Source organism: Channa argus, chromosome 3 (genome assembly GCF_033026475.1).
Source record: "Channa argus isolate prfri chromosome 3, Channa argus male v1.0, whole genome shotgun sequence".
Lineage (NCBI taxonomy): Eukaryota > Metazoa > Chordata > Actinopteri > Anabantiformes > Channidae > Channa > Channa argus.
In genome coordinates, this window is record NC_090199.1 from 29,930,574 (window position 1) to 29,954,815 (window position 24,242).

General features: G+C 39.5%; 1 protein-coding gene across 2 annotated transcripts; it reads left to right on the forward strand.

Annotated features, from left to right (window-relative positions):
• Window positions 1-333: 333 nt before the first annotated feature.
• On the forward strand, window positions 334-23,845 carry LOC137124091 (zinc finger protein 638-like). Of its 2 annotated transcripts, none has more exons than XM_067498758.1 (25): window positions 334-427; window positions 3,628-5,325; window positions 11,705-11,766; window positions 12,258-12,287; window positions 12,803-12,996; window positions 13,754-13,864; window positions 15,895-16,049; window positions 16,151-16,366; window positions 17,431-17,529; window positions 17,729-17,766; window positions 17,859-17,905; window positions 18,099-18,130; window positions 18,532-18,651; window positions 19,007-19,138; window positions 19,248-19,289; window positions 19,834-19,971; window positions 20,069-20,233; window positions 20,358-20,765; window positions 21,023-21,514; window positions 21,613-21,783; window positions 21,898-22,039; window positions 22,134-22,385; window positions 23,115-23,240; window positions 23,340-23,461; window positions 23,575-23,845. In XM_067498758.1, exons 2-25 carry the CDS (start codon window positions 3,976-3,978, stop codon window positions 23,623-23,625), a joined length of 4,695 nt encoding a protein of 1,564 aa, XP_067354859.1. In that variant the 5' UTR covers window positions 334-427; window positions 3,628-3,975; the 3' UTR covers window positions 23,626-23,845. The 2 variants fall into 2 exon arrangements, with proteins under 2 accessions (XP_067354859.1, XP_067354860.1); XM_067498759.1 differs by having other exon boundaries at window positions 351-465.
• Window positions 23,846-24,242: the final 397 nt, after the last annotated feature.

Here is a 24,242-nt window from a genome sequence, read left to right on the forward strand (position 1 = left end):
ACTGATCATAATCTTTATTGTTGGTATTTTTTATGATCTGATCATCATAAAATAATACATCAGTTACATGTACATCTAGCCTCAGTCAGTGGTTTCCTTCTGTTTTGATCTGTCTGCCCACTTGGTCAAAATATAGATGGACACAAACAAAGGCTTGTGGGGGGGAATCAGGCCAAGATTATTCAATGAAATCTATTCTTAGCATACAGGATTGGAAATCAACAAAAGCTGTTATATGTGGTCTCCAGAGCACCAGACTCTACATAGGCACAAAGTGGTGAAGTCTTTGAAATGGCCAGTGGAGGGCAGCAGTACGTTTTTGCTGCGTCTGCCCTAAATCCCAGAAGAAGAAGAAGACTAAGAACGATGGCCATATTATGGGTGATCACGAGCTGAACGCAGCTGACAAGGAATAAAGTCTTTGCAGGTAAACAGCAAAAAACCCACATCGACTCATCGCGAAAGGTATTTATTGAGCGTCCAGATTGCGAAGACGTAAATGGTGCGAGGGTCTACTGAATATACCAGAACATCATGAACCCGGCTTAGCTTGGTCGCTAATATAAGCTAACATTATTTATGAACAGCTTAGGTTGCATTCAAATACCCCGAGTGGCTGGTAACATAACTTTGTATGGTCCCACTGTCTTTCCCGTTTGACATTGTGATTATTTCCAACAAATAAATAACGTATTCCTTCATGTTATGGAATTATAAACATGTGGTTTTGAATTCTATTGACTGTGCTCGTGCATGTGGTCTGTTTTGTAACATTACGCCTTTAAAGCTAAATGACAAACGGCTGTTGTGGCTCCGGGGCCTTGTAGTAATTTAGAACACGAAGGCGTTTCGTGCTGCAATAACAACGTTTTCAGCAGAATGTTAGCAACTACTGAATTTAAACTAGAATTCTCGAAACACCGGCAAATTATATGACCGGGAGGAGAAATGCAGGGTGGATAGAGACTAGGAGCTAGATACGGTCTGCATAAACATCCATGGTGAAATTAATGTCAACTCGTGCGGCCCATAAAGACAAATCATGTCAAACAGAGAACGGATGTGAATACAAATTTGGTCCAAACATTAGTGGATCGAACAAAAGACAGAAATAAGAAATAAAAATGGATTCCATATTTGAAATCTTAACCAATTTTTTGCCTAGAAAAAAAAAATAGTATGCAACGTCTGTATCTAGTTCTGGAAGGATTAATTTTGCGAAATTCAACAGAATATTTCATAATTCATCTTGAAGCTACATAAAGCCGATAAACTTGTTAAATCTGTCAGTTTTTTTCCAACCTGTATCTTTTGTTATGACCCAATAAAAATAGAAATGACAAAAGTATCAATTAGATTGTATGTGTCAATAATGGTTATCTACCTACTGTATTTGTGTTGTTGATGTTTCCATGTGTGTGGTTTTTGGTTGGTGACATTTCTGGATTTGGAGTGCGTGTTCTTTAATGTTAATGATTAATGTTTCCGTGCATGCTTTATTCTCGGGGGCGACAGCATGTGTTGCCTTAAAAAAAAAAACAACTTTAAAGCTTCTGCGTTGATCTCAGTCATTCAGCCAATGCTAGAAAGTTTACATGTAATGTTTTCATTTGAACGGTTTGTCTTCCTGTCAGACCATTGAGACCACTAATATCGCATATCTGTCTGTTGAGTTAGAGATGGTATAAATTCAGCAAATTGAAAATAATTGTGAGTTAAGCATACAACATAGCATTTTGTCATGTTAAAGCCTCATTTCAAAATAGTTTAAATTAATTAGTTTCCTCAGAATTCTACAAACAATAACCCATAATGATGTTTGTTGGAAATCTTTGCAAATTTATAAGAAATAAATAAAATAAATGATGTACATACGTATTTACAGCCTTTGCTTAATACTTTGTTGAAGCACCCTTAGCACCAATTACAGCGTCAAGTCTTTTCAACCGTTGGGTTTGGGGTCACCTTCCAGACTAAGGCCCTTCTTCAGGCACCTTTTACATTTATGGATGATGGAGGCTGTGCACTGTGCTCATTGGGGCCTTCAGTGTTGTAGAACTTTTTCTGTACCCTTCCCCAGATCTGTGCCTCAGTACAATCCTGTCTCAGAGGTCCACAGACAATTCCTTGAATTTCATGGCTTGGTTTGTGCTCTGACATGCACTGTTAACTGTGGGATCTTAAAGCCAAATCAACTGAATTTCCCACTGGTGGACTCCAAATCAAGAAACATCTTAAGGGTGGTCAGTGGAAAAAGGATGCATAACTCAATTTTTGGTGTCATGGCACTTGCTTTTTTATTTTTAATAAATTAGCAAAGATTTCAAACAAACCTCTTTCACGTTGTCAGTATGGGGTGTTCTTTGTAGAATTTTGAGGTAAATTATGAATTTTAAAATTAGATTGTAACATAAAATGTGGGACAAAGTTAAGTGCTGTGAATACTTACTGGATGCACTTTAGATGCTTTTCTACATTAATAAAGTTATATAGCATTAATGTAGCACACATTGTATGTCAGATACTATCTACTTGGAGCAGTTAGAGTAGACTAGTATCCTGTCGCTGACATGACAGTTCAGTAACTCTTGTTAAAGGAAAGCCAACCTTCCAGGGTTGGTTAGAACATATAGACCACAACTTTTATTCTGCGTAGTGTAAACATATCTCAAAAGTACTTTATTTCTTCCTCTCTGCTCTGCTCAGTTCCCCTACATGCTCCAGTTAAATGGCTTTGCTTGACTCTTTACATGCTCTAATGTACTCTACACTGCTTTTCAGGTAGTCGCTGTTATGAAATTGAAATAATTAAAAATATTTAATGTAGTAATCAAACAAATTGTCGCTCCACATTCAAGAGGTTGAGCCTTGCTCAAAATCTAGGCATTGAATTCACCTCTCCGCATTAAACTCTCCACATTAAAAGAAGTCATGAAGCATTTTTCTGTAAAAGAAGAAAAAAAAGTTTAATACTGTAGCTTTATGACAACAATCATGTATGGATTTTACTGGCTTTATGGAAAGAAGTGTACACTAGAAGTCAATGTGGTGTTTTTGTATTTTAAATATATTGCAGAACATGGTAAGTATAGTTTAGAGTTTCTGAGCTAATGTTATCTGCTAAGAATATGCAGGCAAAACTGGATAATCTGATTATGAGATTGTGGGTTGTGTTTTCTTTTTGTGTGTGAACATTTTGACAAGGTCTTAATGCCACGTTTGCACACATGTCCGCTGTGTTGCAATGTTGCTCATGCATTTTAGGGAGGTGTTTAGTCAAAAGCTTAATTATATTATCTATTTTTATTTATTAATTTCAGACGTTGCAGAGATGACATAATTGCCGTTATTGTTTATGCTTCTTTATTGTTTCATTGTTGTTGCATAATGTTGCTTTTGCTTTCCCATCTTGAAAGAAAAGCATGGGGGATGAAATCTAAAAGCTGACCACATTTATGTATGCTCTGACAAAAATTTATAAGGGATGAAATCACAAAACAATTGAGGATGGAGTCAACTTGTTAAAAAGCATGGGAGAAAATGGACTATTACTACTATCTATTTTTGACATGGAAAAACTGAACCTTGTTTATAAGTAATAGTATATTTCTGCTTTCCACCTCACAGCCTCGCTGTGCAAACAGGCAATAACTTGCATCTTGCTCCTACCCTTCATTTGGAGCCCAGTACATCATTCTAAATTTTAACAGCACCAGAGGGGCCGATTTCATACTTGGACCTGTGGCTGGGGCTGCTGCAATGTCAGCTCTCTAACTGGCTCCGTTTAAGACTCACGACAGATTTCTCTTAAACGTTCAGCAGCCGTTACTGTTGGACACCAGTGGCACAACAACAGGTGTGCAGCAGCATTGCCTCCTCATCTAGCCCTCCCGAGTCTTCTTAATAGACAGAAGGAGTCAGCTTTTGGGGTTAGCACACAAACAGCAAAACCTACAGAACCCCACAACCGTAGCAATGTACCACCACCACTCCCAGCAACAGGGACTACAGCCCTTCTCTAATGAGCCCAGGCCTCCTCATCATCAGCCACCTCCAAATCAACATCAGAATCGCCCTCCCTCTGATATGTTGTCACAGGGTATGGGTTTTCAGTTTCCTCGTCCTACTCAACTTCCCGATGAGCTTGAGTCTGCCCTGGCTATTCGGGGTGCCAGGGACATGGACCACCGCCTTATTGACCACATGAACCAGTCAAACCACCACCAGAACCAAAGCTCAGCTTCTGGGATCAGTCAGCATGGGAGTTATGGATCAAATCCAGTACCACACGCCTCAGATCATCCACCTGGCCATCAGCAAGGAGTAGACTGGTCAAACTACCAACCTCCAACTAAACTGTTTGCCAATCTTCCAACTAATTCTAGCCACCAATCACAACAACATCAGGGTCCACAGCAACAGCAGCCCCAGAGGAGCCATGCTGGAGAAAGCATCCCAGGCTGGACGGCCACTGTCAGTGACTCACAGCCGCAACAAGCCAGGCACACCCGTGGTGGTGGTGGGGATGGTCAGGGTTTGTATACACCAGAGAGTGCAGGAAGTATTTTGGCTAGTTTTGGACTTTCAAATGAAGACTTAGAAGTGCTGAGTCACTACCCCGATGATCAGTTAACCCCCGACACTTTGCCATTCATACTGCGTGACATCCAAATCAACAAGTCTGGTAACCAGAAAACTGTGGCTTCCACTTCTTCATCCTCATTGTCACATGGCATCTGTGAACTTTCGCTACCTTCTTCCCAATCTTCACAGGAAGTGCCAAGCCTTCTTACTGTTACGCAAACTGCGGGTAAAGTCATTGACTATGGACATGCCAGTCGGGCAAAGGATGAAAGTAGTAGCAGAGAGACTTTTAAAAGAGAGCCTCTCTCCAGTGAACGGACAGTTAAAATGTATCCAGCCTCATCGTCCTCATCGTCGGCTCCAAAAGTGGATAAAGCTGAAAGGCGACAGGTTCATTTGCAACACGCTGAAACAAGCAAGCACGGAGACCGGGACTATCGGAGGACGAGTGGCAACCATCGTAAAAACAGTCGGTCATCTGACAGAGAATTTCCACCATCATCCAAAAGTCGAAATTTAGACCGAGACTACAGGCGTGACAGAGCGAAACCAAGGCCCCCGTCTGAAAGCGGAAGTGAGGATTCCTCAAGACACTCTCTCTCCTCTTTGTCAAGCTCAAAACCAATCGGCAGCAGCAAGAAGTTTCCTACTCCAACCATGATAAGCGATTTCTCAGCTGTGTCTCCCAAGGTGTATCCCCATACCTGCTCCCTGTGCCACATTCAGTGTGATCAGGAAAAGGTGAGTGTCAACTTGCCCTCGTACCAATGTCCCAGCAGTTTCCTAAAAGAAATTATCTTCTGTAATCCTTCTTCACCAGTTGTCAATACGTGTGAGTTTGATGTCTCTATAAATTCCCATTGCCCCTACAGTTGCTCTAAGTGATGTAGATACAGTTCCATGGCCTAATCTATGGCACTGTGGAAGCCGTAAATAAATGACACATACAATTGTTTAATTAAATTAAAAAATTAATTAAATTAAAAGAAGTAAATACATATTATGCAGCCGTCATTCGAAAATAAACCCTTCTTTTAATTTTAATGTACAATTATCTTTTATTTCAAAATTAAAACTTTTTTATTGCACAGCAGAAGTGCTGCTTCTACATGTGGGATTTTACCACAGATTGATTTATCTATAGTTGTTCCCAAAGTGTTAATTTCACATAGGCAGGCAAACTTGTCATCTTTCACTTTTTTATGTCCAAATAGGTCACTTACGTGAGTTGTGTTAATGCCTTTTAAAGTTTTCACTCTTTCTTCAATGTGGGACGTAACATTATTTCACCCATGTTCCAAAGGGATATGAAAGCATAGGCAAACATGACATGAGAGAGCAATGTAATGCATCATGTGAGGGACTAAGTTGTTAGCAAATCTCAGTGGAAATCAACAGGGCTGTAACAGTGCACCATGGCATGATATTTTGCAAATAGGGCTAGAAAGCTGCTGTCTTTAACAAAACTGAATTTTGACCTAAGATTCTGAAAGATCTGTTATCTACACTAAGTTTTTTTTTTTTTGTATTCTTGTCAAGACATGAACTGTCAGAATCAAAATCTGGCTAAATCATTACACCCCTAAAATTCATTAGGTTCCAGGTTTTCATTGCTGCTGATTGTTGCCGTTTCTGGGTAAAATGTCAACCCAGCCCTAATTACCTGTTGCTCACTAACATTAAATTCATGATGAAAGTTAATGATGGGCCAGAATACTATGTGCTGATGTGGGTTTGTGTGGCCTTTGCAAGTCGGTTCAAAACAGATTAGAAGGCAGAGGCATCGCAATACTTTGAACAACTAAAGTGGACTAAGGAATTCTGTAGTTGTAACAAGAATGAGATGTCTTGTCCTGTGAATTCAAAATTAGTGTATTAGCATTTTTTTTTTCATATCATATGAGTAAACCAAGCACTTTAATATTTAAATTCTGCTGTTTCTGGAAAATAAGGTGCATTAAAGTCAGTAGGTTGTTAATGTGTTCATATGTAATATCCTACAAATTTAATCAAGATTATGTCTTCAGGACCTGTGTGTGTGTGTGTGTGTGTGTAAAATGGGGTGTTACAGCTTTGTCTTTGCAATATGTGCATGCACAATATTCACCTTGCAGGACTTGTTGCCATTTGTATGAAATTGTAAAGTCTAAATTGAAAAGTTATTTGTTTATGCAAACTAGTTGGCAAAGGGTATTAAAACAAAAACAGTCATGTCACATAGATAGAAATATAGAAGGAAGAAGAAAAGAAATATATCACATGTATGTGTTTTTTACAGGTATAATGAATAGCAACTCACCCAAAGTATATTTAAAGAAAATTATATTTCGCAATGATTTGACAGCAGTGCTGGCTGATCATATCATTACTCTAAGCTTGGGAAATAACATCTACCATAACCCTGCTCTTTGACAGACATCACAGCATGCAAATATTTCTATATTTCTTTCTATTATGAAAAATTTGCACCCACTCTTCCTGTAGATACCCATCTCAAGTTTTGTCTTGCATACAAGATATGTTTAAGATGTACCCAGTAATTTTTAGCTATTTTCACATAAGGCAGATGTGGTGGTTATTTCAGAAGGGTCATATTTCTTGAAGTAGTTTATTTTGGATTTTAAGATCTTCTTTGGATTGTTTTGCTTTTGTAGAAGCCAGACCTTTCCCATTTCAGTCTTATGGCTTTGTGAAATCAATTCTTCCCTCTATCTGTAAATGTTTCCCATTGCCGATACATCCCAAAGCAGAACATTTTCACTGTGTAGCCAAAAGGAGAGTTTTAAGGTTCTTACATTTTAAGTTATTAATAGTGCATTTTTATTTTTAAATGGCTCATTTTAAATGAATGCTTGGGGTTGAGATTGAACTTACTTCTGTTCACTTTCAAAATGCACTAAATATTTGTACCCAGTGGTGACCAAAATTTTGCATACAATTATAGCCTTCAACCTGCAAAACCCTTACTTTAATAATGAGTGCTAGTTCAATTTCAATTCAACTTTATTTATATAGCGCCAATTCAAAACAAAATCATCTCAGGGCACTTTACAGAATAAAGTCAACATTATAAAGATGTATAGAGAGAACCCAACAATTCCCCCTGGAGCAAGCCATAGGCAACAGTGGAGAGGAAAAACTCCCTTTAACGGAAGAAACCTCCAGCAGAACCAGGCTCAGGGTGGACGACCATCTAGCTCGACCGGTTGGGGTCAGAGGAAAGGGGAGAGAGAAAAGAAAAGAGCAACAACAAAACATCAGGCAGGTTGGTAGGACCAGTAGCTGCACGCTGGAAGACGCACAGCTTTAAAGCCGGGGGACACCAGCAGAAAGGGACAGAGAGAGGGGGACAGAGGAGGACAAAGACAACTACGGGAGAGAACACACAGAGTTAATGACATACAGTGGTGACAATTGTGGGGTGAGAAGAGAGGAGAGAGGGTCAAGAGGAGGACAGGAGCTCAGTGCATTGAGGGGTGGGTCCCCCAGCAGTCTAAGCCTATAGCAGCATAACTATAACTAACTATATGCTTTATTAAAGAGGAAGGTTTTAAGCCTAGACTTAAAAATAGAGACGGTGTCTGCTTCTCGAATCTGAACTGGGAGCTGGTTCCACAGGAGAGGAGCTTGATAGCTAAAGGCTCTGCCTCCCATTCTACCTTTGGAAATTCTGGGAACCACAAGTAGGCCTGCATTCTGAGAGCGAAGTGGTCTACTGGGATGATATGGTGCTATGAGATCTTCTATATATGATGGAGTCTGACCATTCAGAGCTTTATATGTAAGAAGCAGCGTTTTAAATTCTATTCTAGATTTAATGGGAAGCCAGTGGAGAGAAGCTAGTGAAGGTGAAATATGATCTCTCTTGCTAGTTCCAGTCAGCACTCTTGCTGCAGCATTTTGGATTAATTGCAGGCTCTTTAGGGAGTTACTGGGGCATCCTGAAAGTAGGGAATTACAGTAGTCCAACCTAGAGGTAACAAATGCATGGACCAGTTTTTCGGCATCACTTTGAGACAGTATGCTCCTAATTTTGGCAATGTTCCGTAGGTGGAAGAAGGCTGTTCTAGAGATTTGTTTTATATGTGAGTTAAAGGACAGATCCTGATCAAACATAACTCAAAGGTTCCTTGCAGTAGTACTGGAGGCCACACTTATGCCATCTAGTGTAACAAGATGGTTGGACATCATGTCTCTTGAGATTTTTGTGCCCAAATACTATGACTTCAGTTTTGTCCGAGTATAGAAGTAAAAAATTGTGCTACCATGCTCTAGTTCCCTTTAAAGCCTCGGACCAGATATTTGACCCCTACATTGTGACACTGTGTGAGTTTATGTGCTCTTCTTTAACTCAGCTACAATCTGATTCTTTAGCATATTGTTAAATATTATGTATATAAAGGAGAAACCTGGATATAGTAGAGCTCTGGAAGATGATATCACTCAATCTCAGAGTCTATCAGTCAAATGAAAACACTGCCATTTTGGCAGGAGGGATAACACGAGTGATTATCACAGTATTGTGATAACAACCATAGGAAGAATGGATGATGGTTATCATAAAGGAGTAATTTCATGTATGACATCACACCTTTTGAAACTCATTCCTACAGCAATCCCATGGTCAGTTCTTGATTAAATATGTTATAGCCTACCTCTTCAGACTAGTTAGATAACTTAACATGATTAACAAAACGTGATTATGACATTAGCAGTATGATCGATGGCACTGTTGGTAATAATAAGTAAAGTATAAAAGAATCTGAATGAGTCTAAGGATATGGGAATTGCCCTCGGAGCTTGGATGAGTGTTGTTAAAATGACATTTCAGGTTTAGAAAATATAAAATGTTTAATGTATTGAGTTGGGTAAAATAGCATGTATAACCATGCATTTGGAATTGAACTCTAATGTCTTGTAATCCTTACTACATCCATATATTCATTTTCAATTTATACTAGCGCCATGTACTCCTGTGTACTTGAGCGCATTAACAGAATTAGTCATATGACGCCCGGAGCATCATAATCGGGGATTGAGAAACCTGATTCCCCTGGAGACCACATGTTTCTTTCATATGTATGTAACCAGGACTCTAACCTGGATACACGCTGGACAGTCAGACTAAAACATGAACTACCACTACATGGCCTGTAGAGCTCAACATAACTTTGTTTTCACAGCTGCATATTTAAGAACAAGATCATTGGCTTTCGGCTTGTCCCTTCAGTGGTCGCCACAGCAGAACGTGTTCCACATGTTGATTTGGGATGAGTTTTATATGTCTTTCCTGCCGCTACCCTCCAATTTTAATCGGGCTTGGGACTGGCACCAAGGTAGCCCTTGATGGCTGGATGGGGCCAGACCTGGTGGGGTGGGATTCAGTCTCAAACCATTGAGCCATCAGGCCCCCCCTTGCATATTTATAAAACACTGCTATTTAAATGTACTTTTATTAATTCTTGTCCTTCACTCTTTTCATCAGAACCAACGTTCAGGTTCTGTGATCAGTCAACATAAAAGCTTTGGCTCTGTTTTAATACAACTCGCCTCCAATAATCAGCCTGGCTACCATCAAATATCACATTAAAATTTTCTCGAATGATATTTGACTGATTTCTCCAGCCACAATAATCATGAAATAAATCGATTTAAACTGGCATTTCAAAGGGCTTAAGGTTATGCATTAATGAAAGAGATGTCGGTTCCACTGTGCTTCAGTGTCATATGTGTGTGAATGAGAGAAACCCAAAGGAACCAGGAAGTTATTGGGAGCACAGGTAAAGAAGGTGCCGAACTTTTAAGTATTTGGGGTCAGTGGTCCAGCGAATGGCAGTAAACAGCTGTGCTATAAAACAGCAGTAGGATCAATACATGCGTCTCCAAATTGAGAGGCCATTTGCATTTTGCAACAGTTTACATCTTGCTGTAGCTCTATGTTCCTACTGTAGCTTTATTTACCTAAATAATAGGAGTATGGCAACTGCGTTGATGTAGTTAGTTACAAAAATATGTCAATTTACAAAATGTGCATTGACCCAGCGCAAAGTGGGATAGAAATTAATGGTACAGAAAGATACTGGTACTTGGGGAAAATTTTGGGAGAATAAAGAAATGACCTCAGAGTGTCAGATTTTGTTGTTAAAGGTTAACTAGAGCACGGAAATATAGATATTTGTGTCCTGAAATCACAGGAGATGAATTCTTCAAGACACCACTAATAGTAGTAAATAAGAAAATAAACTTGTGGAGCAGCTTCTCCTCTGAGTCTGAGTGAAGACGGAGCTCAGCCAAGTGCAGAGAGGGAGCTTGGATAAAGTCAAAATTATTCGACTGGAGACTCGTCCTCAAAAGATTTGAGACTCGACTCAGACCTGAGAGTTGGGACTTGGAGTAGGATTTTACTGCAAGTTTAATCATGGTGCACTAACATTATATAAACAACCAACCAGTTATTATTCTTATTCTTTATTTGGTACATTTGCTGTAGATTAGATGGTGCAGAACCATGTTGCTGCCCCTCACTGGTTTTAGTTAATTAGTTTTATTTTAACACAACTGTACATTAGAATAATTAAATTTAGACATTATAATATAATTATATTATAAATTAAGGTTAAAACTGCTTAATTTTCAGCACAGTACCTACGATGAGATTAAATATCCCATATTATCCAATATTTAGTTTTTTAGCAGTTTTAAATAACACAATTTCCATTGTGTCTTGGTTGTTTGCGAGCTAAACATCATGGCTCAACTGTTGACTGGTCGCAGCACGTACATGTCTGTGATTAGAGCAGGACAGGAGTTTTTAGACAGCAGACATTACAGCTATAAACAATGAAATAATGACTTAGAAGAGAGCATTTGAATATTTTTTTTAAAAGCATGTTGTAGACTTGATCCATATGAGTTGTATTTTTTTTTTTATTATATTGTAAAAACTTATTTGTGGGTAAATTGCTGTTGTGGTTGGTGATGTGTGTTGGAATATGACAAAAAGGTTTGCACTGCATTTTTAATATGTAACAGTGGCTAGTGACATATTTTCTTGCACAGCATTATTTCTATTCAGGTCTGCTTGTGACATTATCCTCTCCAATTTGTCATTTGTCTTCAGGATTGGGTTGACCATATTAACACCGTTAACCACACTGCTGCCTGCAGAGACCTACACAACAAGTGAGAAACATTTCGTGTGCTACTGAAGCTTTGCATCTTCAGTTCATTAATATTATTATGTTACAGTTGCATAAGTAGTCTGCAAACTGCCACATGTTTAAGTCATCTGTACCAGTCAATATTCCAAAGTGAACTATACCATGTTTTTTTTTTTAATATATATATATATATATATATATATATATAAAATTTGTCAAGCCTAAACAACACATAGTAAAGACCTGCTGTTAACTAGTTATTGATCAAACATCTACTGAAACAGACTCCTGCCAACTGACCTCAATAATAAACACATATTAGCATTATCACCTTTCTGACAGTTTCAACAGAAAAACTGAGAAATTTTAACCTTGTAAAAGTAGAATTCATGGCAGAGCCACAATATTGGATTGTGTTATACTCAGGTGGTCATAATGTTATGCCTGATCAATGTGTAATTGTATTTGAGCATAATAAATGACATGCTAACAGATATTTGTGTGTTTCTGAAGGTACCCTGAATGGAAACCAAATCTGTCCAGGTCAGTAGACTTTATAATAATCTGTTTTTAGTCATAATCAGCTGTCCTGTTAGCTGGCTAGTTGCAAGCATTTTAAACAACTTTGCTGTGTATATATATATATATATATATACAGCCAATCTGACACACTAAACAGTTGTAGTGAAAAAATAAAATCAATTCTGATGCCTTGTCCGGCCTATACATGATAAGGAAAATGTATTTATAAAACACATTCATGCAACCAGACGTTGAAGCCTAATTTCAGTGAGTAGGATTAGGCTGGTTTGAAAGTGAAGGTATAATAAATGTTTGGAACCTTAATAATAAACTGATGTAAGTAATCTTTTAAATCCTTTGTTTACTAATTGTCATCACAATTGATATGCTTCCTAATTAGTAAACAGAATCCTCAACTCTTAAGCCGCCATTTTGTTTAGGCACCAGAAAGGCCTTTAGTCTAACACCTGTCGCAACTTGCATCAGTGAGGGTGTTTGTAATTTCTTTGCTTATGTCAATGCTGTCTTTAATTCAGTCAGACCAGACAATATGGCAACTGGGGTTTGCGGTATCCCAAGGATCGCTCTCCATCACATTCCAAATCTCGTTCCCACTCTTGTTCTCCACCCCAAAGTCCTCACAACAAACACAGGGGTTGGCCCAACCCCCACAGGGCACATGGGAGGCCTTACTCTCCTCAACGACACCCTCGCCTCCACCACTACACAGGTATTTTAAATAAAAACCGTGAATTTGAAATTACTACTGAATATGTTAATTATGACAAAACATGTACAGTAAATAATAAAAACTAATGAACCGAAATCACTGTTGGTAAAGGGTGAGCTGATATTAACCCCTTTGTGCTTACAGGTGGTTAACCCATAATGACACATCAGCATTTATTAGTTCCTAATATTTCTTATAAAAATATTTATATATTAAAACTACCAGATAGTGTCAGTGTTGTAGCAGTTGGTAGTTTTATCATTTCTTATTTTACCAGTTTTTTCCTCTGTGTTTATTGTAAAACTTGGTGCTGAAGTTAAATGAGAAGTTTACTACATATGCCTACAGCAGCATTCTCAATTTAAAGCCGATGTTATTAATGCACAGTGTTATCAGTAAGTAGCAGAAGGGTATGTATAAACAGTTAAATATCACATTATACATTGGTTACTTAATTTAGTACTGGAGTGCATTATATTAAGAGGTGTCTCCAGTGTGTAAATGTAGAATGGCAGAGCTGCTGTATTGGGTTGCATTATATTGTACAGGTTTCCTTATGAAGCAGTGACTGTATTATAGTATTATCCACACTTGTAAAAACTACTGAAAAGTATAGTTTTTATGGACGTTACACTGTACTTCCCAATCAAAGTTGTTTTGGTTGTTTTACAGATGGTTAAAAAAATGATTCATGTTGAAGACAATACATTTGGTACAGGGTACCGTTTTCTAAAGTCACCTGTTTGCTTTTTTTAAGAACACAGGTTGGAACATCACCACTCTGGCTCACATAGTCCCTCTCACCCGTATCAGACCATCTCATCTGTCAGAGAGCATCGGCCTGACAGGAGGGACAGGGAATCATCAGGTCAGTCCAGTGTTCCCGACACATACAATATAGTATAATTGGCCACTTTTTTTTTCTTTTCTTTTTTGTTTGTGTTGTTTTGTTAACCACTGTAAAGGGCTTTGAGTGCCAATAGGTAGAAAAGCGCTATAAAAGTGCAGACAATTTACAATAATTGCAATTACAATTTGTTTAACCACTGCAACACTGTAAAGGAAAGGGGTGCACTTGATTTATAACAAAACAGAATGCAAAACTAAAAGCACCAAATGTAACTGTGTGAAATAATTGTTTTATCTCAATTATTCTGTTTTTATAATTGTTGGCAGTCATAGTTAGTCACGTAATTAAAATGCCATTGAAAGAGACACCTCTGAACAATAACTGTGCATTAGTTCCAAAACCTCTGAAAACAGAAGTTAGAAAGTTAATATTATCGACAAATCGATAATTCATATTGAACTTCTGAGTCACTATAGAGTCTTGCTACAGTATGTGTAATTTGACTTTAATACACATTTTAAAGTTATGTTAAAAGGGGAAATTTCTTCTGTGTTCACCTTAAAATTTAAGACGCATACAGTGCCAACATTCATTATTTGGTCCAACAGTCAACAACACAAGTGGAAACTTAGACAACCTTTTTTTTTTTGGTATCGTCAAACATAATATGTGGCGGGTGTTGCTCAGTTGGTAAGGCAGTCGTCCACGAACTACAAGGTCAATGGTTCTATTCCTGGTCATTCATGGGTCTGTGTCGAAGTGTCCTTGAGCAAGAAACTGAGCCCCGACTTAGTTGCTCCCTTTGAGTGTTGGCCAGCTGCATAGCTCCTCCAATCTGTGTATGTATGTGAGATGAGTGTGAATGGCTGAATAAGAAGCAGTGTAAAGCGCTTTGAGTACCAATAGGTAGAAAAGCCCAAAAAAGTGCAGACAATTTACATTAGCATCTCTAATAATGTACACAACCAACCCCCCAAATAATGCAGGTTTTCCGAGCACAGTGTAAATAGGCTTTTACTTACTTAACAGCATATATGATATATCTGAAACCTTTAATCACCGTCATGCGTGGAGCCGTCCTCATTGGTGACCGTATTTGATTACAAGCTACAGGTACTACTAAACTGGCAGCGAAAGTGTCAGAAGCCAAAATAAAATGCTACAGTAGTATTACAGGATGTTCTATAGATATTACTGCATAGTTTCTTATTTATAGTGACATCAGAGATGAACACTAACAGCAGTGGATGGTGGCAATAAGAGAGTTGTATCTTAAAGTAAATGTGAGTAATCAGACAATTTCCTTCCTGTGTACCAACGTTTCCACAAAGAGAAAAGGTAGCTAGTTGAAATACCTTTACAAAACTTAGATTACTTTGAAAAGAAAACTGAAACTTGGGTAGCAAACAAAAGCTATACAGCAACCAGTGCAGGAGCATGTGTTCACATATGTCCTATTAGGGTTTTTGTCAACATGTAGATGATTTAAAAACTAAAACTTTACTAAAGCAAACACAACAAGCCACAACATAGCAAGCAGCTAATAAGTTCTTACTTATTGGTTCAGCAGCAAGTACACCTGCTCAGCACTGGTCCAGTTAAATCTTTAAACTCTCAAAGAGTAAAGGTTAGACCGAGAGAGCAAATTGGACTCTCATACTCTCTTCATTGCCCTCTTGCTGCACTTTTCATTGAGTTATGCCCAGAGAACATGTGGTGTATTATGAGAAAACAAAGGTAGCGTCTTACTATGCTATAATAAAGTGTTAGGCACTTTTCATGACACTGTTGTAGGACAAGATGCCAAAGTAACATCTTAGAGTAGCTGGCTATCATGGCACGCTGCCGCGATTGCAGAGATCAACTTTGTGTAAGTCAGTGTGCCATCGAAACATTTCATATGGAAGCTTTAAATAAAAAAAAAACATCATCTGACATCATCTTTTCAAATGCATCTAATTCTAAATACTAAATGAAATTCTACTTTTTGTAAATCTTCCTTGCATAGTTTCTTTATGCTCTCTTGTCATCCTGTGATTCATCAACAGGGGGCTCATTTCACAGCGGTGTGAAGCGTCCACATGAAAATGCCAACCGACACCCATATTCCACCAAATATGGACCACATCAGCCTAACAGCAAAGCTTTTAAGAGTTCCACAAAACCTGGAATCAAGCTGGCAAGAGCCAAGGCCAGTGACACAGTGGGTGATTTTCATTTTAGTTTTGTTCAGCCTTGCTTTACAGTTGCTTAGGTAGATTGTTGGTTCAAACTGGTAACCAAACTTTTACTGTTGGCTTCAAGGATGCCAAGCCTCCACCAGCCAAAAAGAAGAAGAAAGTGGTGACTCAAGCCTCCCAGGATTGGTCTGTGGCAGATCGTCTGGTTTATCTGACAGGGATTCCGAAAGATGCCTCCGAGCAAGAAGTCACAGACTTGGTTGGGTACTTTGGCAAGATCAACAACGTCATTCTCATGCCATGTTCTGAGGAAGAGGGAGACAAGAGTGAAGGACAAAAGGTGCTACAGAGTGCCAAAGGGATGAGGTTCTTTTCTAGACTAGCCTGGAAGTTGGCAGCTCCCAGGTTTCCCTTGACAAAAAAACATGACATTTTTCCATTGGCATTTGGATTAATAGCGAAAATAAGCTCCAAGTTTATAATACTCCATTTTGCTTAACAAGATGGTCTTCACAGACGAACATCACTTTTATGATATTCTATATTCCTATCTATTTTCAACTTTATTTATATAATGCCAGCTCACAACAAAGTCATCTCAATGCACATTACATAATAAAGTGAAGACCATAAAGATATGTAGAGGAAATCCAGAAAATCCCTCTTGAGCAAGCCTATAGGCAACAGCAGAAAGGAAAGACTCCCTTTAACGGAAGAAACCTCCATCAGGCTCAGGGTGGGCAGCCATCTGCCTTGACCGGTTGGGGTGAGTGGAAAGTGGAGAGAGAAAACAAAATATCAGGCAGGTTGGTAGGACCAGTAGCTGCACACTGGAAAACACACGGCTCCAAAGCCAAGGACACCTGCAGAAAGGGACAGAGAGAGACAGAGAGAGGGAGAAATACATCTACAAGAGAAAGAAGACACAAACTTAAGACACAAACATGTCAGGCAGTGGTGATATATAGATGTATAGAGAAAGAAGAGATGAGAGAAGCTCATTACAATACACTGGTATTTACTGATTAATTTTATGTTGTTATGTAGAATAAAATGTGAAAATCTCTGAACCAATGATTCCTCCAGAACTTATTTCTTAGATAAGGTAACCAGAAGATAAAGGAACCAGAGGCGAAAACTTTCTTACTGATTTCTGGCTTTTACTGCTCAATTCTGCAGCGCTCTATTTAAGTGTAATGTAATGGATAATGTTGCATATTGTGTAAAAGTTTTCTTTTGAAAGTGGGTCTTTGAAAGAGCCGTAATTGGAATAATGGTTAATAATAGTTTCTCTGTAATTCCTTAGTCCTAAAAATAGCAGTGGTATTTACAGGGAGACAATGAAGGTTTCTATTTGCACAACACTGTTCCACATCTTCATATTGTCACTCTCCCTTGTTGCAGGCGTCTGTATGCATGGTGAAGGCTGAGGACACTCGAGCTCTCGCTAACGCTACCAACCTCTCCATCAGAGACCAGCAAATCACTGCTTCAGTAGCCAAGGTACCATGTGGAAAATATACACATGTGGATAGTACATAGTGTTAAAATCAATCTATTCTTCGAAAATATGAAGCCACACCACAGAAAAGTCTGAATGCATACGTGCAGTTGGTAGTAGAAAGTGGCCACTTAAACTCAAAACATATTGCAGTTCCTTTTTTTATATTTTAGATTACAGCAAACATTTTATTTCTTCTAGAAACCTGAAGGAGGACATTCTTCTGATGCCAACAGCAGGTTTGTGTCAGTTGTCTTTTTCCTGCACACTCAGTCTGACAGTGACAAACTTGTACTGGCTTCTTTCATATCTTAATTTTTTTACTTCACAGCAAATCCGTTCAAGGACAGGACAAAGGTGCTGCTGGGGAAGACTCTGGTAGGACAACAGAAACTGCTACTTCAGTGCTCAGTATATTGCCTTTAAAACACTCTTTTTATTCTATTTAGATATTTTAACTATGCTTGACCAGCTTGTGATATTATGCTATTACTGGGTTGTAGCTGTGGCGCAGTTGAAAACATAGTGGTTGTAGCTTTGCTTAAATTTTCCCTCTAACTTGTCACTGCAGGAGGGGAAGCTGACCAGAAGACTTCTGAGGAGGTACGTGTGCCATACACACACCTTTGTACAAAATGTAATAAACTCCCCACTGTAAAGATGTACAAATGCTATAGAATCAAATCCTTTCTTGCATTGAGGTCTGTCAAACTGGGTTTCATCATTATTGCTGTAGCTTTTAAATAATCATGCTCAGCAGACTCTCTGCCAATATTCAAAAAACTGCTGCTGCACTTAAAAAAAAAAAAAAACTTCCTTTCTGCTCTTTCTTGCACTTGCATCTCGTGAAATGTAAACACTTTTCTGATAGGACTTTGCTTTGATGTTTTCTCCTTGACTTAGATTTTTGCCTGCTTTGTATGACTAAATGACTAAATGGAAATGTAATGTAAATGTAATCAGTGTTGAAGTATTTTACCTACACTCGAATGTGTCTCCTTCAGAAAGGCTTGGTGTTGATCACAGGACTTCCTGACAGTGGTTGGTCAGAGAGCGACATCATTGAGCTCATCCAGCCCTTTGGAACTCCATCTGACATCATCATGGCAATACAAATTGGAAAGGTTAGTGCACACAGATAATGCTCACACAAGATGCTGATGCAAGTCCTGATACCTTGGGTGTGTGTGTGTGTTTTTATTTTGTTTTTATTTTTGGGGGGTGTTTTTGGTCTAATAGTTCAGGCAACATGTGTTCAATATGGTACAGACGCTAAATGATGAAGTCGGTGTTCTGTCTGTCAAAAAGCCAATAAAACACTCCAACCATGAAGTTTTATCTGTGTACTTTGGAGCCATTATTCACATAGCTGATGTGTGAGGATGACAGTTACCACTGAAAGTATGTTTTTGTTAAAAATGATCAGTGGGTGTGAATACTACATTATATTAAGAGTGTTCTTTATTTTTGTATGTTTAGGTACTTGTATCAGTGCTTGACACTGAGACTGCTCAAGAGATAGTAAAAGTACACACTTTCATGCCTGCGAAGATTAAAGACAAAAAGGTGAAGATGACTCACCTGAAACAGTGTATTGGCCTGAACACACCGGTAGGTTTCTTTCCATTAACCTAAAACTTTAACAGTTCATTGATCTTTTTTCTCATCTGTTGTGTCTAACATTTGAACAGAAAAAATAACTGAAAAACTCTTTATACAGGTGGCACTCTACAATTTATTGATGGGCTCTACAGATCCATTTGTGAGTATGTTTATGAGTATATTTTTTTTGTTCTCCTCCTTACATTTATTTTGTTAAAGTTGCTGTAAATGTGCCAGAGTTTGACAAATTGCAGTTTGTCATTAGTAGTTTCTCGACAGTAATCAGTGTAATTAACATTCAAACCTGGTTAGTTATTGGAGGCCCTGTACGCAGCTGCACCATAGTGAATGCATGACACACAACAGCTCTTTATGCTCAATACAGAGTTGAAGTTTCATAGTTGAGTCTTCATATGCTGTGTTCTCTGCATGCACCCTCATTTCTGGCAGCTGGTGTCTGCTATAATGAGCCTGTAGGGTTTTGCCGCTGCTATGCAGTTTGCTTTCTATAGATTTGGACAAACGAGAATCTTTTAGAATCCTCTTTGCGCCTACAATTCACAGGTACCAGGTGTTGCCAAAGGTCAAGGGGGTGTGAAACTATCCTTTGAATAGTAATGAATGCAAACCAACTTTCATAGTTTGTATTGGAGTAATTTAGCAGCTGTCTGATAAGTGGTTGAATGTTCCTGCGCATCTTGTAGGAGAATTCCACCCCAGTCGGCTGGAGCAGTCTGTTGGTGATCAGCAATGTTCCCAACACTCCTTCTGCATCCTCTGAGGTCCTGAAACTGGTGCGACGATTCGGGACTGTCATTAAGACCCTTGTGCTCAACAATATGGTGAGGGCTGTTTGTCATGTTAATCCCTCATGTCCTGAGCCGCCAATGTCCTCAGTAGAAGGTATTATGTCCTAATTTCCTGTCTCTTTGTGCTCAGGTCATTTGCAAGATGGCAACCGCAACCATGGCCCTTTCGGTCTACAAACGCTTCCAAACATTTCCATGTATCATCCAGAACAGCCCTCTGTTCTTCTCCCGCAAGCCTGACCCCAAAGCCAGTACCCAGACAAAAGTCATCACTGCTTACCTTGATGCACCAGAGGTCATTAACTTTGATTGCACCAATATTTCGGCCTTAGTGGCATATATATTCCTCAATCTGTCAAATGTCTGAATGCATGTCTTTGTTGTGACACCGCTCAATACGTCTTTACATCTGGTCATAGGATACATCTGCAAATGGCAAGGCCGACCCAACGGCAGCATCTGCCGGTGTAGAGGAGAGTGAATTTCAATCGGGGGAGATGGAGATGGATTCTGATGAGAAGATGAAAAGCAAAGAGAAGGTGGTGGATGAAAACAAAGCCTTGGGAGAAAATGAGAGCAAAGATGAGCTTACCAGCATTGTTTCTGACTCTGCCACTGCACCAGAAACTAAACCAGCAAGAGACCTGGAGACAAACAACAATAAAGCATCACTTGTAAAAACTGCCATGAAGAAGTCAGATGAGAACAAGGAAACTGGTGCATCGGAAGAAGGAAATGACAAGAGTCTAGCTGGTGAAGAGACAAAGCCATGTAGCACTGGTGGCAAAGCAGTTTCTGGGGATACAGACATGCCAGCGCTCCCTAAGGTAAAATATTCCAAAAATATCCGTCAGCTGTATATATCCAGACCAAGGCAGGGCAGGCCTAAGCCAAGACCCTAACACCAGACACACAGCAAATACTGTACAAATATGTAGATAGTTTTGATTGGTCTGTTACTGGGGTCTTGACTTGGTCTTGATATACACTAAGGTCTCGTTAAGGTAGTGTCGACTACAAACACTACAGCCAGACTGGTTTTCCTAAGTAGCCATTCTTAACAGATTAATTCCTGTTTCACTAGGTTACTCAAGAAATGGTTAAGGCTCTGCTTGTGGAGTGTCGAACAAGGATTGGCAGCCAACCCAAATACACAGGAACTGTTGGAACTGCTGCAGAACAGCAGGAAACACTAACGGAGAAAGAGCAGAGTAAAGAAGCCCTAGAGAATACAAAGGAGCCAACGAAGAATGACTCAGAGGAGGAGCTGAAGAAACAGGAGAGGGAGAGAAAAGAAAGACAAGCCAGAAAGGAGAAGGAGGTTAAAGAGAGAGAGCGTAGGGAGAAGGAGAAGAGAGCATGGGAGAAGGAGGAGAGAGCTAAGAGAGAGAGGGATGAAAGAACTAGGAAAGAGAGGGAAAGGAAGGAAGAACTACGAAGGGAGTGGGAGAGGAGAGAAAGAGACAGAAGGGAGAGAAAGAGGGCGTATGGTGAAGACTTTTCAGGACCGCGGCCATCTTTCAGGTCTCAGGGAGCAAAGTACAGCTCGTTTAGGGATGAGCACCATCCCAAAATGGTAAGAACACATTGGTAGATTAAAAAGTGTAGAAACATTAAGGTTACATCTCACATCTTTAGTGTTTGCTTTAATTTTTTGTCTTGCTATGTAATCAGGAGGAGGAGGTAGAAGAGGAGGAAGAGTTCCCATTCAACATGGATGACTTTGTGACTGTAGATGAAGTAGGAGACGTGACCGACCTTCCTTCACCTCCTCCCATTGTTTCCACACAAACCACAGATGATGGGGAGGAATCTCCTACATCTGCCCAGGTGGACCCTTCAGGGGTGCGTTTAGCTCATCTTCCACGTAAAAACAATTCTTCACGTAGTTAATTTGGTGTCTGAGGCTTCATTTTTAAATGTAACAACATTACCTGTCTTCTTGCTGTCTGCTTCTAGGACACACCCAGGGAAATTACTGCGGAAATTACTGCAAACACCACAGAGACCCTGGTGAAGTCTGATGAGCCGGTCTCAAAGTCTGAACCCGTGACCCTGGTCCTCACCACTGCATCTGAGACTGAGCTCCCACCTCAGACAGGTAAAACCTCACAGGGATCTAAACGCCCAGTTTCTTAGATATTTTATCTTCAATTCATTTTATCTGAATATTGTCACACTTTGTCTGATTTTAGAAACCACAATAAAAGCCACTGTGGGCTCCAACCCAGACATTGAACAGCTTTCCACGATTGCCCACGCAACGTTAGACAACCCACCTGAAGCTGTCCCTGAGGCCTCCTCAAACACTCCACTAACAGGGGTTGAAACTGCAGATAGTGAGGAAAAGAAGAAAGAGCAGGATGCTGCCAGTCAAAGCCAGGCAATGGAGGAAATGCTGCAGAATGAGGAGGACAAAGACATAGGAGTTCTCGCTGCAGAAACAGGTATTATTATTGAATTAAAACCCTGAGTGGTACCAGCACATTGGTGGTTAAAGAATCCGTTTTGTAACCAGGACCCTTGAATAGGTTTGGAACATTAGGATTTGATACAGGAGAAATTAAACTTCCCTTAAACTTCCCTATATCAAAATATGTCTCTACTTCTAGCTGGAAAATGCCTCCAGATGACATCACTTAGAGAAACCTTCAAGTTCAGATTATGTAATGTTGCTCATACTGTGGAGTTCCAGAGCTCCCCCAGATGACATCATTTGAACATCCTTTGATGAAAAACTCCTCCAGGTGATGTCATCTTAAGGAGTTTTTCAGCTCGAAGCAGAGATAGGGACGTTTAAAAGCAGTATTGAACATTTGCAGTGTTAACTAAAGCCATAGAAAAAAAGTTGAAAATTGGTGAAGTCGCCCTTTAAGTGTACTACAACAAATGAAAATGGTCCAGAGTGCCAGCACTTTTGTCCACCGGATTCAGTGTCTTCATTGACACAGGAGGGAAGCCTGGCTATGTGTCCACGAACCCTTTGGTCCTGGGATGCCTGCCTTACAAACTGAGCCACTGCCGCCCCATGTCTGTGTACATTAAGTTATGGTTTGCCAGTTATCTGCAGTGTGTATGGGGGGGGTCACACTTCATGCTTTTTTGTAATTTCAACACCAACTACTGAGTAAAATCAGGCTGCGTGTTCATTAAAGACAACATTATTTTTCTGCCAGGAAGCACCAAGGAGTCTGAAGACAACGCAATGAAGAGAGAGGAGAGTGTGAAACCGAAGTTACAAGCAGAAACGTCCCTTAGTACTGACTACATCCTTCCTCCCTTTGACCCCAGCAAGCCAGTTGGTAAGACATGTTTGGATTTATTCAATACAACGGCCAGTGTTTTGCTGCCATATTCAGCAGTGATTTGGACGTGTTTATTTTGTGTCCGTGTCCCTGTAGGTATGGAGTTCCTGGTCCCAAAGACGGGTTTCTTCTGTAAAGTGTGTAATCGCTTCTTCAGTGGAAGCAAAGAGGCCGAGATGAACCACTGCAAAACTGTCAAACACTACGAGAACCTACAGGTACACAACAAACACCCTCCATGTTAAGACTGAAGGCTGTTGCTTTTCACTAGTTGCTCAGGTATACGTCCACACATTTGTTTAATTTAGGTTCCTCATTCATTCTCTTCTAGAAACATTTGCAGAGCATGAAGACTGAAAGTGCCAAAGCTGACTCCTGCTAAATGTGGCTATAATCCTTTGGACTGATGTCATTCCCCTACTTTTGTATTGTCTCGACATTTCTAAATAAAGGTCCAGATTCTCATGTTGATGTAGATTAGTGTCATAGCCTGTCTCTGTTTAAATATGTGCTATACTTTTGTTGCACACTAAAGAGAAACCAGTAGAAACTGTACAGCTGTTTTAGGAGCCCAGCCTACTCAATAAAATGTCTCTACTACATTGTCATGTCTCCTTTACTTTTTTGCTGTAAAATCCACTTCAGTCTATTGGCAATTTTATTTTTTAGCAAGTGTTGGTTTCCTGTTTTTGGATGGATTGGGTTATACTGCATGTTTACAGAACAGGGAGTAATTTGTCCGATGTTCTCAAACCATCGCCATCACTATAACAGTACATCAATTTACATTGTTGAACCAGCATTTCCTCCTTTTACCCCCTTTACTCATAGAGCTGTCTGCATGTTGGAGTCTATCCACTAAAGTCTATTCACTCTTTATTCCCTTGCTCCCTTGCGTCACCATTTATTAATTTTTTTTATACCGATACATCAGAGGGACAGCTCATGTTAGATGTGTTGGAGATAAAGTCAGAGAGGACAGATTGAGGTGGTTTGGAC